Source organism: Macrobrachium nipponense, chromosome 31 (genome assembly GCF_015104395.2).
Source record: "Macrobrachium nipponense isolate FS-2020 chromosome 31, ASM1510439v2, whole genome shotgun sequence".
NCBI lineage: Eukaryota > Metazoa > Arthropoda > Malacostraca > Decapoda > Palaemonidae > Macrobrachium > Macrobrachium nipponense.
Window position 1 is genome coordinate 7,884,576 of NC_061093.1, and position 15,000 is coordinate 7,899,575.

General features: G+C 34.2%; 1 protein-coding gene across 1 annotated transcript; it reads right to left on the minus strand.

Moving 5' to 3' along the window:
• Positions 1-6,948: 6,948 nt before the first annotated feature.
• Positions 6,949-11,645, minus strand: LOC135206623 (cuticle protein AMP1A-like). Its single transcript, XM_064237963.1, has 3 exons — positions 11,493-11,645; positions 8,880-9,091; positions 6,949-7,315 (listed from the first exon to the last, which is right to left on the minus strand). Exons 1-3 carry the CDS (start codon positions 11,499-11,501, stop codon positions 7,117-7,119), a joined length of 420 nt encoding a protein of 139 aa, XP_064094033.1. The 5' UTR covers positions 11,502-11,645; the 3' UTR covers positions 6,949-7,116.
• Between the last annotated feature and the right edge of the window lie 3,355 nt (positions 11,646-15,000).

Sequence of the window (15,000 nt, forward strand, 5' to 3'; positions counted from 1 at the left end):
ATTTCGTCACCATCCAAAGCATCACATTGATGTCTGGTTCTCAAAACTTATGTCAGTATCCAAACAATGGGCAGATTTGTACAATAAAGGAGCCAGTTATTTGGATGAGAATGATTTTCGCTTACTCGGGGAGTAAGCATACAAACTACTCAGGCGTTGCGGTTGTTGTTGTTGTGGGGGGGAGGGGGATAAGAAAGGCCTATGGAAGAGCCAAAAAGATCTGAAAACGGTGCTTTGCGTTGATTTTTAAATATAGGAATTTTAGGATAGGATTTTTATGATTTTTTATTAGAATGAAAACGCAAAAAATGAATAATGTTCATGTTAAACAGTATAGAAACATTATTTCTAATAAAATATAGCGTATTTATTTTCATTTTCGTTGGTGAAACAAAGCTGTATTTGACCGTAGATTTTAGCACGTTTCAATTTATTGGTGTACTATTTAGGCTATGTGTCTGTTTAATTATTTCGTGTTTCCACTTATAACTGAGAATATGTGAACCTCTTTACTTAGTGTCGTTTGATTTGATCCTTGTTGTTAGTATAATTAGTACTAATTATGAGTATTAATGACGAAGACCACTTCACGTTAAGTCAGGAATATAATGTTAACAACTTATTCGTGAGGAGAAAATCTTGAACGCGTCCCGAGTAAGCTGGAGGTCGCATCAAGCCTTGTTCAGATATAAGTTTGAAAATAAGTAGTATTACTTTGTTTAACAGATTGAACCGATAAATATTTACAGCTGAAAAAATATCATTTGAGAAAAAGGGATATTTTATAGATTAAATTATTTTTGCAAGGTTCCAAGGTTCCGCTACAACACACACCAGTTTATGCAAAAAAAAGAGGGGATAAACCTCCAATTTTCTTTATTTTTCCTTTTCTAATCATTTTCTGGCCGGGGTATTGTCAGCTCTGCTGCAACGAGCAATATTTTTACCAAGAATCTGAATGTTGTCTCATAAATATGTAACTTGACACAGTTATAATTGGAGTTTTCCCCTTCATTACCTCCTGTAACAAGTTTTAGTGAACGAAAGAATTCATAATGAGTCTCTTTTATATGGTCGATAAAAAGCGAGTGTTCCAGCATCCTAATTCTTAACGCTTCGTCTTTCATATATTTCTGATTTCTCTCTGCGTTATCTCTTTATTCACTATTGCCATTCTATTCTTTCTTTCTTTAAATCTTTAGCTGAAAACCATCATGGACAACAGAGTATAAACCCAAGAGGCCTCCAAAGTGAAATTATCCTGCAGGGAGAGACTCGTTATAAGAATAAGCGATAAATATATATGAAGGAATAAGAATACGACCGATTCATTGATTCCAGGAATAACTTTGTTCCGCACTATTTTGCTTAAACTCTCTATATGAATTTAAAGTCCTTTTAGACTTTTCTTTTATCATTATAATAATAATATTTCGAATTCCTGACTAGCGGAACTTTACACTTGAACATTTCTATGACTTTTCCTTTCTCTAAAATCAAGTTCAAATTTTGTAACAACTTGGACAAAGCAGGAGCTAAAGTATAGATAGATGAAAGTATCATTGACCATAATATGAAGTAACAATGATCCAGAAGAGGAAAGAGAATCGAGTATCGAATATAAAGTGAAAGGATAAAAACGTTGAAGGAGAGGCGATAGCCAGTGGAAAAATAATGTCTGGGTGAGGAAGGAAAAGGTGGTTTGTATGTAACATTCACGGGAAATAAATGATGGATAGAAAGAGCAGAGAAACCAAGTACTAAGGGTGAACTGGAAAAGGTTTGGTATCAGATGAGTGGATGACAGTCAATGAAGGATAAAGTTTAGAAGAAAGAAGAAAGCTTTTAGAACTTAAGAATGACAGTTGTATAATTTGCTCGTTGAAAGCGAGGAGAAAGTCAACTAAGAATAAAAGAGAAAAGTGTCAGCATGAATAACGACGGGAAAGCGTGCTGAGGAAGAAGCGATAATTAGGGAGATTGGTTAGGAAGGAAAGAAAATATATAACTCAAATTTAAAACTTCTGAGTGAAAAGAATAAAGAAAAACTAGAAGAGAGAACCAAAGAATAATTGGAAAGGGATCCGTAGAATGTACAGTGGAGAATTAGAAAAAATGTAGCGGATTTGCATTGCGGCAAATGAGAAAGGTATAAGAAGAAAAGTTTTGAGTCTATCTCAGTTTAACCAGACCACGGAGCTGATTAACAGCTCTCCGAGGGCTGCTAGCCCGAAGGATTAGATTTTCATTTACGTGGCTAGGAACCAAATGGTTACTTAGCAACGGGACCTTATCGTAAGATACTAACTAAATTATATCGAGAAATGAATTTCTCATCACCAGAAATACATTCTTCTGAATCCGCGATAGCGGCAGCTGGGAGCGAACTCGGGCTACCAGACTGGCAAGGCCAGTATACGCAACCGACTCGTCCTGTGAGGAACTAGGTGTTCGGGAGGAAATTAATAGGAACGAAGAGTAGATTGGAAATGTAAAATAAAAGGAGACTGAATCATTTTATGTTAACAACCTGTTAGTTTTTTTAGTATAGAATAAGCTCTTTGACTAAAATGGCGAAAAAAGTTATTTGGTGTAAAATTGATAATTGCTAACCTCTGGAAATTGATATCATGGTGAATTATTCTTCTCACCAAATAACTCATAATTCTGGAGACAACTTTTGTTTGCACAGCTGAGAGATAATGGCAGAGATTCCGAGGTCAGTTTCGCAAAGCAATAATCATGATAGAAAACGGAATTCCTTGCATTCTTCGAAAGGTCGCAGTCTGCAGGTGGCCGCTCTAGAGGAGGTCTGCGCTACCTTGGCCAAGGTCTTCTTCTATCATATTACTGATATCATTTGAGTTACTGACGAATATCATTGACACAAAAAGTGATTGTGACGCTTCGCCTTTTAAAAAACGAGGGGTGAAGCAGCGCAGCTATGATTTATTATGTCATTTTATATTCTTCGAGTACTAGAAAAAAAAAAAGTTAACGACGCATCGAGCTTTAAGTATAACTTTTAAAACAAATTATAATTGTCGGTTCGTTTTCATTAGATATTTGTGATTCATTATAGCCATTGCCATTAATGAAGAGTACACATCTATACAAAATAATTTGATTCTTCGTCTGTACAAGGTATTAAGGTAAAGCCAGAAAGATCCAGATATGTCTCTCAAATCAGGTCATTTTATCCTCAAAGACGATCAAAGAATAGAAAATGAAGATCTGTTAATTAGTCAAAAATCATATCAGTTAACATCAAACTTTGAATTGGTGAGAGACAAATTAACAAAAGCACCTGAGATCTGAACATGCTATGTTCTGAGGAACATCACTGAGATATTTCTCGGAATTTGATCTTCAGTTATTAAAGAGTAAGGAAGGATATTAGCCACAGAGACCATCGGTGTTCTTCCTGTTAGGAAATTAGATTTTTCCCCTGCAAAAAGTACCTGTTATTTGGTCTGTCAATGAAACTTTGGCATTTTTTTTATCTTAATTTACATCCGATGTTTAAACAACGAACAGTGAATTTTTTTTTTTTCAACTTTTATTAGGAAATTATTACATATCATTTACATAAGTAAGGTGTTACAAAATATTACAGAAATATATACCTACAATATTTACAAATTACCATGGATTTTTTTTAACTAGGCTTTAAATCATTTTTTAAACACTAGGTATTAATTGTACTATTACTTACAAAATTAATACTGACTACTCAAAAACAGTAATTACTGTACTCTTTTGTGAAGATCTTTTCTATTCTTTCTTTGTAATTGTTTTTTAATAGCCACCTATCATAACAAAAATTTGCTCTTAACAAAGGCATCAGTTTCCTCTTTTGTGTAATGTTTCTTTTTACTGACCCAAACAGCATATAAATACCCTACAATTAATACAGTGGCACTATTATGATCCTTTTTCGTCCTATAATTGAAACTGATCATAAATGTTTTTAAAAAATTGTCTTATATTATTAAAGAAACATCGACGTGTGCCTGAAATATTAACTATTTGAGTAGAATGCGCGATACTTTCTTTTGACATGTTAAACACTCAAACGAATTCGAGTAGTATGCATTGTGAGAATTTCCCGGAAGTTAAAACTCTTTCCAACATATTTATTTAAGAACCAGCGCTTTACAATTATTTTGAATTTAAGTGTGGACATCTCTTCAAACTAGAGGCAAGTAATTTTCAGCATTAAAGTTATTTAATTTTGTTTTGTTTTTTTATTCATTTAATCATATCCAGACTGAAATATCCGTAAACTAACTTTTAAAGAAACGTAAATGACGTTTAGTCTCGTAAGAATGAATTAAGCTCAGCTTTTTTTTTTTTTTTTTTTTTTTTTTTTTTTTTTTTTTTTTTTTTGCTTCGTCTGATATTCACGCAATAAAAGGATGTCTTTTTTTTTTATAAAAGCTTTAGTGGTTTGGTAACTTTAGCAACTCACTGACAGATTATTAGATATGAATATGAGTATCTTTAAAAATGCTCCAAATGGTACAAATAAATGTAGAATTATCAGTTTGATGCCTATGAATTCTGAAGGATATGCAAAGATCTGTTTACCGGGACGTATAGAGGCAGCGATGGGTATGACTGCAAAATAAGTTTCGCATTCCAAAGACAAAATAAACAGGTAAAGTATGAGCCGAAGGAATCGAGTTTTCTGTAAAGCGTATAATCAAGGCCACCCAAATTAGATTTATTTTTAGGCGGTCTCGATATAATGCAGTTCGAGCCGCGCCCCATGAAATTCTCTGCTAGCCGTGGTGGCCTGTATCGTTGCGTTGCCAGAAGCACGATCTTAGCTAGCTTTAACCTTAAATGAAATAAAAACTACTGAGGTTATATGGCTGTAATTTGCTATGTTTGATGAATTAAGGATGGATGATCAACATGTCAATTTGCAGCCCTCTAGCCCCAGTAGCTTTTGAGAACTGAAGGCGGACAGAAAAAGTGCGCACGGACAGACAAATCGTCATCTCAATCATCTTCTTTTACAGAATCCTAAGAATTGACTTTGCAGACAAACAACTCCTGAGGATGACAGGGACGCTTCTTCAAAAGATACAAATAATTATCTCATTTAGGTGAAGGCAAAAGTAGTAAACCAAGAATTAGCCTCATTCTTTGCATCATTATTTCTGTTCCTTAAACGTCTTTCGATTTCATAGTCACAATTGCTCCCACTGGAATAGTTACGAGGAAATTGCCGTTGGTGTGTTAACCAGCCTCTTTTTAAGTTAAGCTGTAAATAAGTCAAGAAAAGTCCTTTAAACACTTTATCTTTTTGCGCTTCTATTCATTTGTCATTTTGTGTAGGCGTAGTTTTTATTTTGAAAGGTATTTCCATCTATGTATCTCCATCACGTGTAAAAATGTTCCATGAATAAACACAGACTCCATCTAAACATATTATGAAAAATCCTCACAAAATTTCCTCTCGTGTTTTATAACTTGTGAAACTGATTCTAGAGGTTGTTCCAGTGCAGTTTTGTGCAACAGCTACGAAAGTTACCTTCCAACATTTTTCGGAAACTTCTTTTACCGAAACGACTAAGTTTTTTTTTTAAGAAATTTGGCTGATGATGAACGAAAGTGTGTAAACCTGAATCATATCAAATGTGTTAGAGGTGTAGAAATTAATCTCTTTCACTAAGAACGAGTTTTCTGTCTTCGCCGATGAGGGTTTTAAATCCTGTCAACTTTTCTGTCAGGGCAAAAGTGCTCGAGGGAAAACGTATCTTCTCCTTTCAAGTCAGTCGTCTGAGCGGAAGATTGGAACTGATAAAGCCTCTAAAATGGCCCAAATTATGACTTGCATGGGTTCTTTCTCTTAGAAGTTTCCTAGCTGATCATTCACTTGATCTTTGTCTCTCTTTTTGACTGTTAATGCTTTCCTTCCGTCCTTGAAATATCGCTAGCTTGTTTTGCCATATTGGTCAAGTGAAAAATAAGCAAAATGTTCGCTCTCTCTCTCTCTCTCTCTCTCTCTCTCCTCTCTCTCTCTCTCTCTCTCTCTTCCTTATGTAGAATTATAGGCTGTTTGTTTAGAAAATATTCCTATTCCTATATAGTTCATTTTAAGGCACCATAAGTTTTATTTTCTTTTAGTGGACATTTCACATAAAGGCTTCAAATGATATAAGGAAAATGTTAGGTTCCATAGGCTGAGCTGTGACAAATGCAGATTTTTCAACAAAGACAGACTTCACTTTTTCTCCTCCGTGTTCCCAGGCGAAATTTCAATAAAAAACGAAACCGAAAGAAACATGGATTGAGATAGACTCCAAAGATATGTGTGCCTGATACTAGCGAAATGTCTGAAATGTGATTAATGAATTTATAGTAAAAAAAAAATCGGTAATAAGCAGGATGTCACGAATTATCTCAAACAAACACCACTATGTCGAAGACGAACAACCCCGACTGAGTATGGATCAGAATTATTTTAATTATTCGAATATATCACTGATAATAAATTGTGTTGCGTTGGTATCTCTCCGAATGTTATTATAACCGTTTAAGATATGTTGTTAATGTGATTCAAAAGAACGCCAGATATCATGCCTAGCTGTAGTAAGGTAAAAATATGCTATCAAGTCTATAAGTTTCCTGGTCATTCAAGATAGCATTAGACTATTGACTATTGCTCTTGGTATATAATGGCATAACCGGTTTTGTTCATTATTCTCTATTTTGTCTTCCTAAATCACACAAACATGATACCATGAGTTGATAGTGTATACGACGCATTACAAAAAACGATGGTGGCTGTAGTTGAATATTTTGTACAGATCAAATCTCATAATAGCAGTCCTTAACTGAGGTCAGCTGAAACAAATCATATCAGTTACTGAAGTGCAGCAGCGAGCGTTCTTCTCATTTTCCTATATCTGCGAGTGGCTGAATAAAACGAACAAATTCATTCCAACATTTCATTGGACATAAATAATCCTTTGTATAAATAGCGAGTGTATAATCGATACTCGCACCGGTACATAATCGAAATAATCGGTCAGGTTCAGATGCGAAAAAAAATCGGCGGTCCCTGAATGGAGTCGAAGTCTCATATCAGTTGAGTTGAGCGAATTATTTCTGGTAGACGACTTCCTCGCCGCGAGCGATGGCGGCTCTCTGGGCCTCGGCCGTGGCGATCTGGTCGAGGACGAACTGGGGGATTGGGTGGGGGAAATCGGGAGCCACTGGCAGGAGGTCGGACTGGGGCTGGAAGCCGTTCTCGTCGGCGACGAATTTCAAGACGACGGGAGTTCCGTCGGGGGCGGTGTACCTGAGGGGAAAAGAACGATCAGGAATTAACCTTGTTTGAGTCATATGGTCTCTAGACTCTCTCGACACCTTTCGAAGGTTATTGGTCTTAGAGCTGAATCCTTTCTGTTGCTGAGTATAGGCTGCTCGTTAGGAAGAGATCACTGAAATTCAGGATCATATTCAGATACATTATCACTCTTCAAATTACCAGATGTGTGCAAAATATGTTTTACTTCAAAATATGTCCATTCCTTTATTGATAATTACTAATTTTATTTATGTCAATAGATTGTAATGCATATGCAATATTATAAATTGTAAGAAATTATAAATGTATATGTTCTCAATAAAAGTAAAAAAAAAAAAAAGATACCAGATGTGTTGGAAGCAGCCGACCTCCCATCATGTGTCCTTCATAGTATTTATTCTAATGTTTTAGATATCACTATCCATTACTGATCAACTGGATGACTGGTTTCTGTAGAGGTACAACTTTAAACAACACAGTTGATTGCACTTCCCCTCTAAGGTGATTCTTAATTAAGCTGTTATGGGATGAAAATTGCCTATCGTAATCATTTTATATCAAAAGCTCTTGTTGATACAAAAAATACACTTATTTCCATGCAAAGTGTAAGCTAAGTGAAAATCAAAAAGATTGTCAGTTTAGAGAAGCCAAAGAAAAGAAGTCTATTTGTGAAACTTTCATCACTCAAAATAGATAACCTCAAAGTCGCAGTTAAACTTAGACTTTGAAAGGTAACAAAACCTTAGGTATTTGTTCCCTATCTTCAGATGATCCCTAATTTTATTGAAAGGTTCCGTCTGTTCTCTCGTTTCCACCTCTTCGAATCGAATTGCGGAAAAATATTTTTATGGGAAAGCGATAAAAAAATAAAACTGAACCTTTTCCTAAAACAAAATTTAGGTCAGCGAATTTTTTTTCATAACCACCTGTACAGATATGAATGATCTTCAGTTAATAAATCGTTCCCAAAAACATGAATGCTTATCTCTCCTTAATTATGAAGTATTTATCTTCAAATTGTGTTATCATTCCTTTTTCTACAAGAATTCCATTCCCCAGTATTGTACGTGAAAGCTTCCCAGGGAGGAGAGAGATCGGGTATTACACTTCAGTCAATTGAACTCAACTTTAAATGCTACACATCCATTCACTAATCACAAGGTTAACGAATTCCCTAAACACAAATAAATGGAATGCTATCGAAGTACAATTTGTCAATTAAGGCAAAATATTGCGTGCGTCCCCACCCAGTTATTATAAGCAATGGGACTGGAATATTTATTTATGTGTGTGTGTGTGTTTATATACATATTTACATATATGTAGTATATAATATATATATATATATATATATATATATATATATATATATATATATATATATATATATGTATATATATATATATATATATATATATATATATATATATATACATACTATATATATAGGTATATATATACATATATATACATAGAGAGAGAGAGAGAGAGAGAGAGAGAGAGAGGAGAGAGAGTCTGTATCATTTCGAGGAATATATAACCCCACGGAACTCACGAGAACTGGCCAGCGCTGGCGATGGCGCCCTCCGACACAGGAGACCCGGACTGGGAGATGACGATTCCGTTTCCGGTCTCGACGTCGAAGTTGTAGCGGCCGTCGTCCTCCTGGACTCGTTCGTCCCTCAGGATGGGAACCACCTCCCTGGAGTCCACTCCGTACTGCTGGGGAGCAGCGGCAGCCATAGCGGCAAGGGCGGCGAGGATGACCTGAAGAACGATAAATGATTTGATAATGGCACGATTCATCTCAAAGGAATTTGGTAAGATTATTAGACTGAAAATAGGAAAGCTGTGCTATCACTCGAAACTGTGCATTAGAGAAAAGCACGTTATTATTATTATTATCATCATCATTATTATTGTTATTATCATTATCATTATTATTTCTATTATGATTAATATTATTATTATTATTATTATTATTATTATTGTATGCTGGAATTAAAGCCTCTTTTAAACATTTTTTATTACAAAAGTAATTGCTTCTCAGCTGCGTTAATTTTATAAAGGTTCTTATTTTTCTCATATGTTTTCTCAATTGTGTCACCAGTTTAAGCAACAATGAGAAAAAACATTAAGAAAAATAGAGAAGAACCTTCATAAAATTAACGCAGCTGAGGCAGCAATAACTTTCAATAAAACAATATATTATTATTATTATTATTATTATTATTATTATTATTATTATTATTATTATTATTATTATTATTATTATTATTCAAAGAAAACTCATAATCACGAGTCACTAAAATGGGAAAGTAAATCCACAGTAATATGTCTGTTTGATTTTGTTACTAAAATATATACAGCAGAAAGCTTTCGATGACCTGCTTTATATTTGAAATAACAAAATCAAACAGACATATAGCTGTGAATTTACTTTCCCATTATTATTACTATAATTTATGTTATTATTATAAGCAAAAAAGTACACAAACACTTTCAGAAAGTTTTCACAAACAGAATGACCTAATTGTGCAATAAAGAAGACCGCGACAAAGAGAAGTAGTGATTATAGAGATGGAAGGGAGCCCCTGATTTTGCTCACTTCAAATTAAACAAGGCTTGATCCGACCTCCAGCTTACTCGAGCACATGCTAAAATCTACGGTCAAATAGCCCGTTGTTTCAACAACGAAAATTAGAATAAATATGCTATATTTTATTAGAAATCATTTTTCAGTACTGCTTAATATGCACATTATTTATTTTTTACATTTTCAGTCTAATGAATAAATCATAAATATCCTATCTTAAAATTCCTGCGTTTTTAACTAAATGCGGTACACCTTTTCAGACCTTTTTAGCCCCCTAAGAATAACAACAATAAAGTAGTTTGCAGACTTACTCCCCGAGAGAGCGAAAATCATAAAATCATAAGTAAATTGCTATAACAGGGTTCATGAAACGGTCATCATAGTCAGGTGAAAGTCTTGGTTCCAAAGTAACTCTTGACTATTTTGACCTTCCAAATTCGGATACCAGGAATGTTTTGGATAATTGATGATGAAATGCCAGCCACTGAACAATGGCAAAGACTAGAAGTTGGTCATCTGAAATAGGCAGTCATGAATTATTCCCCCGTGGCTGGTTGACAATGAAAGCCTAATAGGCAATAACAATGGCATCTGTAAAGATAAAACCAACGAAGAGAAACTGAAGACAGGAACGAAACCGCCGCTGAACTGCGTCTGCATAAATTGCCGCCAATCATGGCGCCTTTTACATAAATTCAAAACTTACGTTTTTCTTTTGCTCTGCAGTTTTACTACTCATGAGTTAGCTTTAACTTTTCCTATTCTCAGACTTTTTTTTCATTTAAAGATGACGCCCTTGTAGATTCTCTTTGTAATCTTACCCGGTCAAGCAGAGATCGTATCATGGTCTCGCGTTTTCCTTAAAGCAAAATAGTTAAATGATAATAGCGTATGGATTCACAACAAATAAACAAATAGATGAATATATAAATAAATAAAGTATACAGACAGTCACTTCCTTTATAATGCAGTCAACTCTCTCTCTCTCTCTCTCTCTCTCTCTCTCTCTCTCTCTCTCTCTGCTGGAGTAAATAGCAATCTCTCCTCTCCTCTCTCCAATAAACTCATACATTGGATGAGGAACTGCTTAATTTACTCCGTTGAATTCATGAAAGAAATACAAGAATAAAAATTATATTCATCAGCGAAGGGAATCTGTTATCTCTCACATGAGCAGAAAATGTACTTTAGGACAAAAATAAAGCTTACGTATGCACGCAAACTTTTCACCCATGCACACGCGTACAAGGCTTTTCAAGCTTTATATATGAGTATATTGAAATGCATGCGATCCTTTGCCTGATTATATAAGTAAATGAATTCATACACACGCCCAAACATCTCCATCATTCTGTGAAAGAACAAATGTATACATAAACACGCGAATTCAACTTTACACTAAGGTCAGAGAGACTAAGTTTTACAATGTCCGATCAAAGTTTACTCGGACGTTGATTTTGTCATTTCAGAGAATTGCACTGGGAAACCCGCTTAGCCTTCATATGACTGTGCATGACAAGTTAGAATTTCGTGGCCTGATCACTGAGAAGAAACTCCCTCAACTCTACTTACAAACTTCATGTTGAGCTCTCTGCTGGGAAACTGATACCTGCAGCCGAAACCTCCCAGGTATTTATAGCCAGAGAAGGTACTGCCTTTGTGTCCTGGCCTTTCGGTTGCCAGCGTCTCCTAATACCTTCCAGCGTTCGTCCCTGGGCTTTTAAAAGTCACGGGTTGGATCTTGACCTCTCTTGGTAACCTCCAGGGTTCCCGCCCTCCTTCCCTCCCGCCTCCCTTCGTACCTGCCCCGAGATCTATCCTCAAAACGAAAGTATGATAGCTTCTGATGTACAGGAGCTGTATAAGGTTAAAACTTTTTTTTTTTTTTCCTGGAAAGGCGCTGACATTCTCCACTTCATGGAAAAATGAAAAAAAGTAAGCCCAGTGAGCAAATGTCCTTCCCCTCACACCCTTCCTTTTTTTTTCAGAGAAAGGAACTTGAATTCCCGCAGGAGGGAATCCTTCATAAACCAGTACTAGTACTAGTGGAAACCTGAGGTTTCTCGGTGTCTGAGCCCTTAAAGTGAATCCATGTTTTATGCATTATCGCCCATTGTCATCGGAGATGGTGTCCCTGACAGCTGAAAGAAAGTAGGATGTTTCTTGTTTTCATATTTTCTTATTTTTCTTATGCACGTTCCGTGCCATTCTATTACTCATTCGCTCGTCTATTGTATTTATTTTCTTTATTTTCCAGAATAAAAGGCTTCAAGGGAATATGACAGGGTTTAAAAATCTGAAATTTTATTCTTAAGTTGAACCTCTTGAACGCTCAGCAATTCAAACAATTCCTATCCCTCGACGTAGAAACCTTAAAGGAAACTATTCTTCTCCTATAACGAATAACTTCTCATAAAGTTGTAAATTCATCTATAATTCCCACCTTTTACCTTTGACCTGATGCGAAAGTAAAAAAAGTAAATTCAAAGACAGATGAAATAACCAGTTGACCCTCTATTCGGAAGGACTCGAATCAACACATCGGTTATATGTAAATAAAGCCATTTTAGACAAACATCTCGATTTTTATCAGGTGATAAATCACTCAAACCTGACAGTGGAGTATTGGTTCTCTGCAAAACGCAAAACACCTCGATATGAAGTTTTTTTATTATTAAATACTCGTTCTTCTATGGCTGCCGCAGTAGGTCATTTCCCAAGATCATCGGCTCTTTGTACTCTCTCCCTTCATGGTAAGAAAAGTTGAATAGGTGTAGATATATATATATAAAATATAGATATATATATATATATATATATATATATATATATTATATATATATATATACATATATATATATATATATATATATATATATATAGAGTATATAATATATGTATATATCTATATATGTATATAAATATATATATATATATATATATAGATATATATATATATATATAATATATATATATAAATATATATATATATATATATATATATATATATATATATATATATATATATTATAATATATATAAAGTGCCATTATTGTTGGCACTATTTCACACGACATTTTTATACTCCCATATTGTCACAAATACCCTTTTGGTTTGATATAGGGAAGAGAGTGACTTATTCATTTTCGGCATTATATATATATATACTATATATAGTATATATATATATATATAGTATATATATATATATATGATATATATATTTGTATGTGCTTGTGCGGAGTGCTTATGATTGCTTATTCTGAAGTAAACAAATTAGTAGTTCAATGTCTATGTCATCAAGTATAGTTTCCCTTATTGAACATTTTCCTGCCTAGATACCTTCATATTTTCCGATATCATAAATAGTACATCTAATTCAAGCATGTTTTTATATACATATTTATGTTTCTGCTTTTCTCTTTCGCCACGACTGTTACATCATTCTATTGATAACTGGATACGCTTAATTATCCAAAGCTCATTAGCAGAGCTATTATGCTAATGATTATTCGTCGGCCTCTTTTGATTCACCCTCGTAAATCACACAACGACCTGCAAGTCGTTGCATCTTGCAAGCGCTCTGAATTTATTTCGTGTTATGCATTTAATACATTCACAAAATATATACAATTCATCTCTTTGCCTCGCCCTAATACTCTCTCTCTCTCTCTCTCTCTCTCTCTCTCTCTCTCTCTCTCTCTATATATATTAATTTAGTCATAGATATTATATATATTACAGTATAATATATATTTAATTAATATAGCTATGTATATTATTAGTTTCCACACCTATATATATACGCATTATATTAACAATCACAAATACTATTCCACAATTCTAGTTACTGCCATTTAATTTTTACCAATCACCCAAATAATAACTACAAATCATCTCGTCTTGCCTCGCCTAATACTCTCTATATTATTATATATTATTATATAATATATTATATATAATATTATTATATATTATATATAATATTTATATACTATTATAAGTATATATTACATACATATATATTAATATTAATATATATACTATATATAAATTATTATATATATTTTCCACACTAGTTATTTTGCATTTAATACATTCACGAATATATACAATTCTTCTTTGCTTTTCGCCCTAATACTCCTCGCCTAATCACTCTCTCTCTCTCTTCTCGCTCTCTCTCTCTCTCTATCTCTTTCTTTGCCACACTAGGTAAGGCTTTTAATAGATTCATATATTATTACAATTCGTCTCTAGCCTTTTTTTCTTTTTCTTTCTCTTCCCTCCCTTCTCTCTCTCTCTCTCTCTATTGCCACACTAGTTAAGTACTTTGATAGATTCATATATTATATAATTTGCCTCTTAGCCTCGCCTTAATATTATCTCTCTCTCTCTCTCTCTCTCTCTCTCTCTCTCTCTCTCTCTCTCTCTCTCTCTTGCCACACTGGTTAAGCATTTTAATAGAATCATATATTATACAATTCGTCTCTTAGCCTCGCCTTAATGCTCTCTCTCTCTCTCTCTCTCTCTCTCTCTCTCTCTCTCTATTGTCACACTGGTTAAGCATTTCAATAGATTCATATATAATACAATTCGTCTCTGAGCCTCGCATTAATACTCTCTCTCTCTCTCTCTCGGCAAGCGGACATACGAATGTATACACATGAAAGTCGTGACTTGTCCTTTTATGGGCCATCATAATGACATAACATCCAGAAAACCTGGTCTTTCTTCTCTGACTTTAAAAGATGACAAAGACCATAAATTGCCTTATTATTGGATTTTAAAAACCGAAGAATTCCATCATTTCAGTAACTGTGTAATCTTGTTGATTTTATCGGATTTTCTTGGCATACTAAATTATTATTGTTCCTATTCAAAGGTTTTCGAAAATATTCAAGAATAATGTGATGGTTTGAATAATCAGTGACATTCGTACTTTTGTCTTTTACTAAATCTTTAGGTACCCTTAAAAACATGGTGATCATTGTAAGGTTTTTTCTGTAACTCGAAGAAGATGATTGTGAATAAGGTTCTTAATTTAAATGTTCCAAAAGTGATTCCTGGTTATTTGAATAAT

Coding starts and splice junctions, on each gene's coding strand:
- LOC135206623 (XM_064237963.1), bottom strand. Junction 7,316..8,879: donor GCCAGCGCTGGCCAGTTCTC/GTGAGTTCCGTG, acceptor TTTTCCCCTCAG/GTACACCGCCCCCGACGGAA.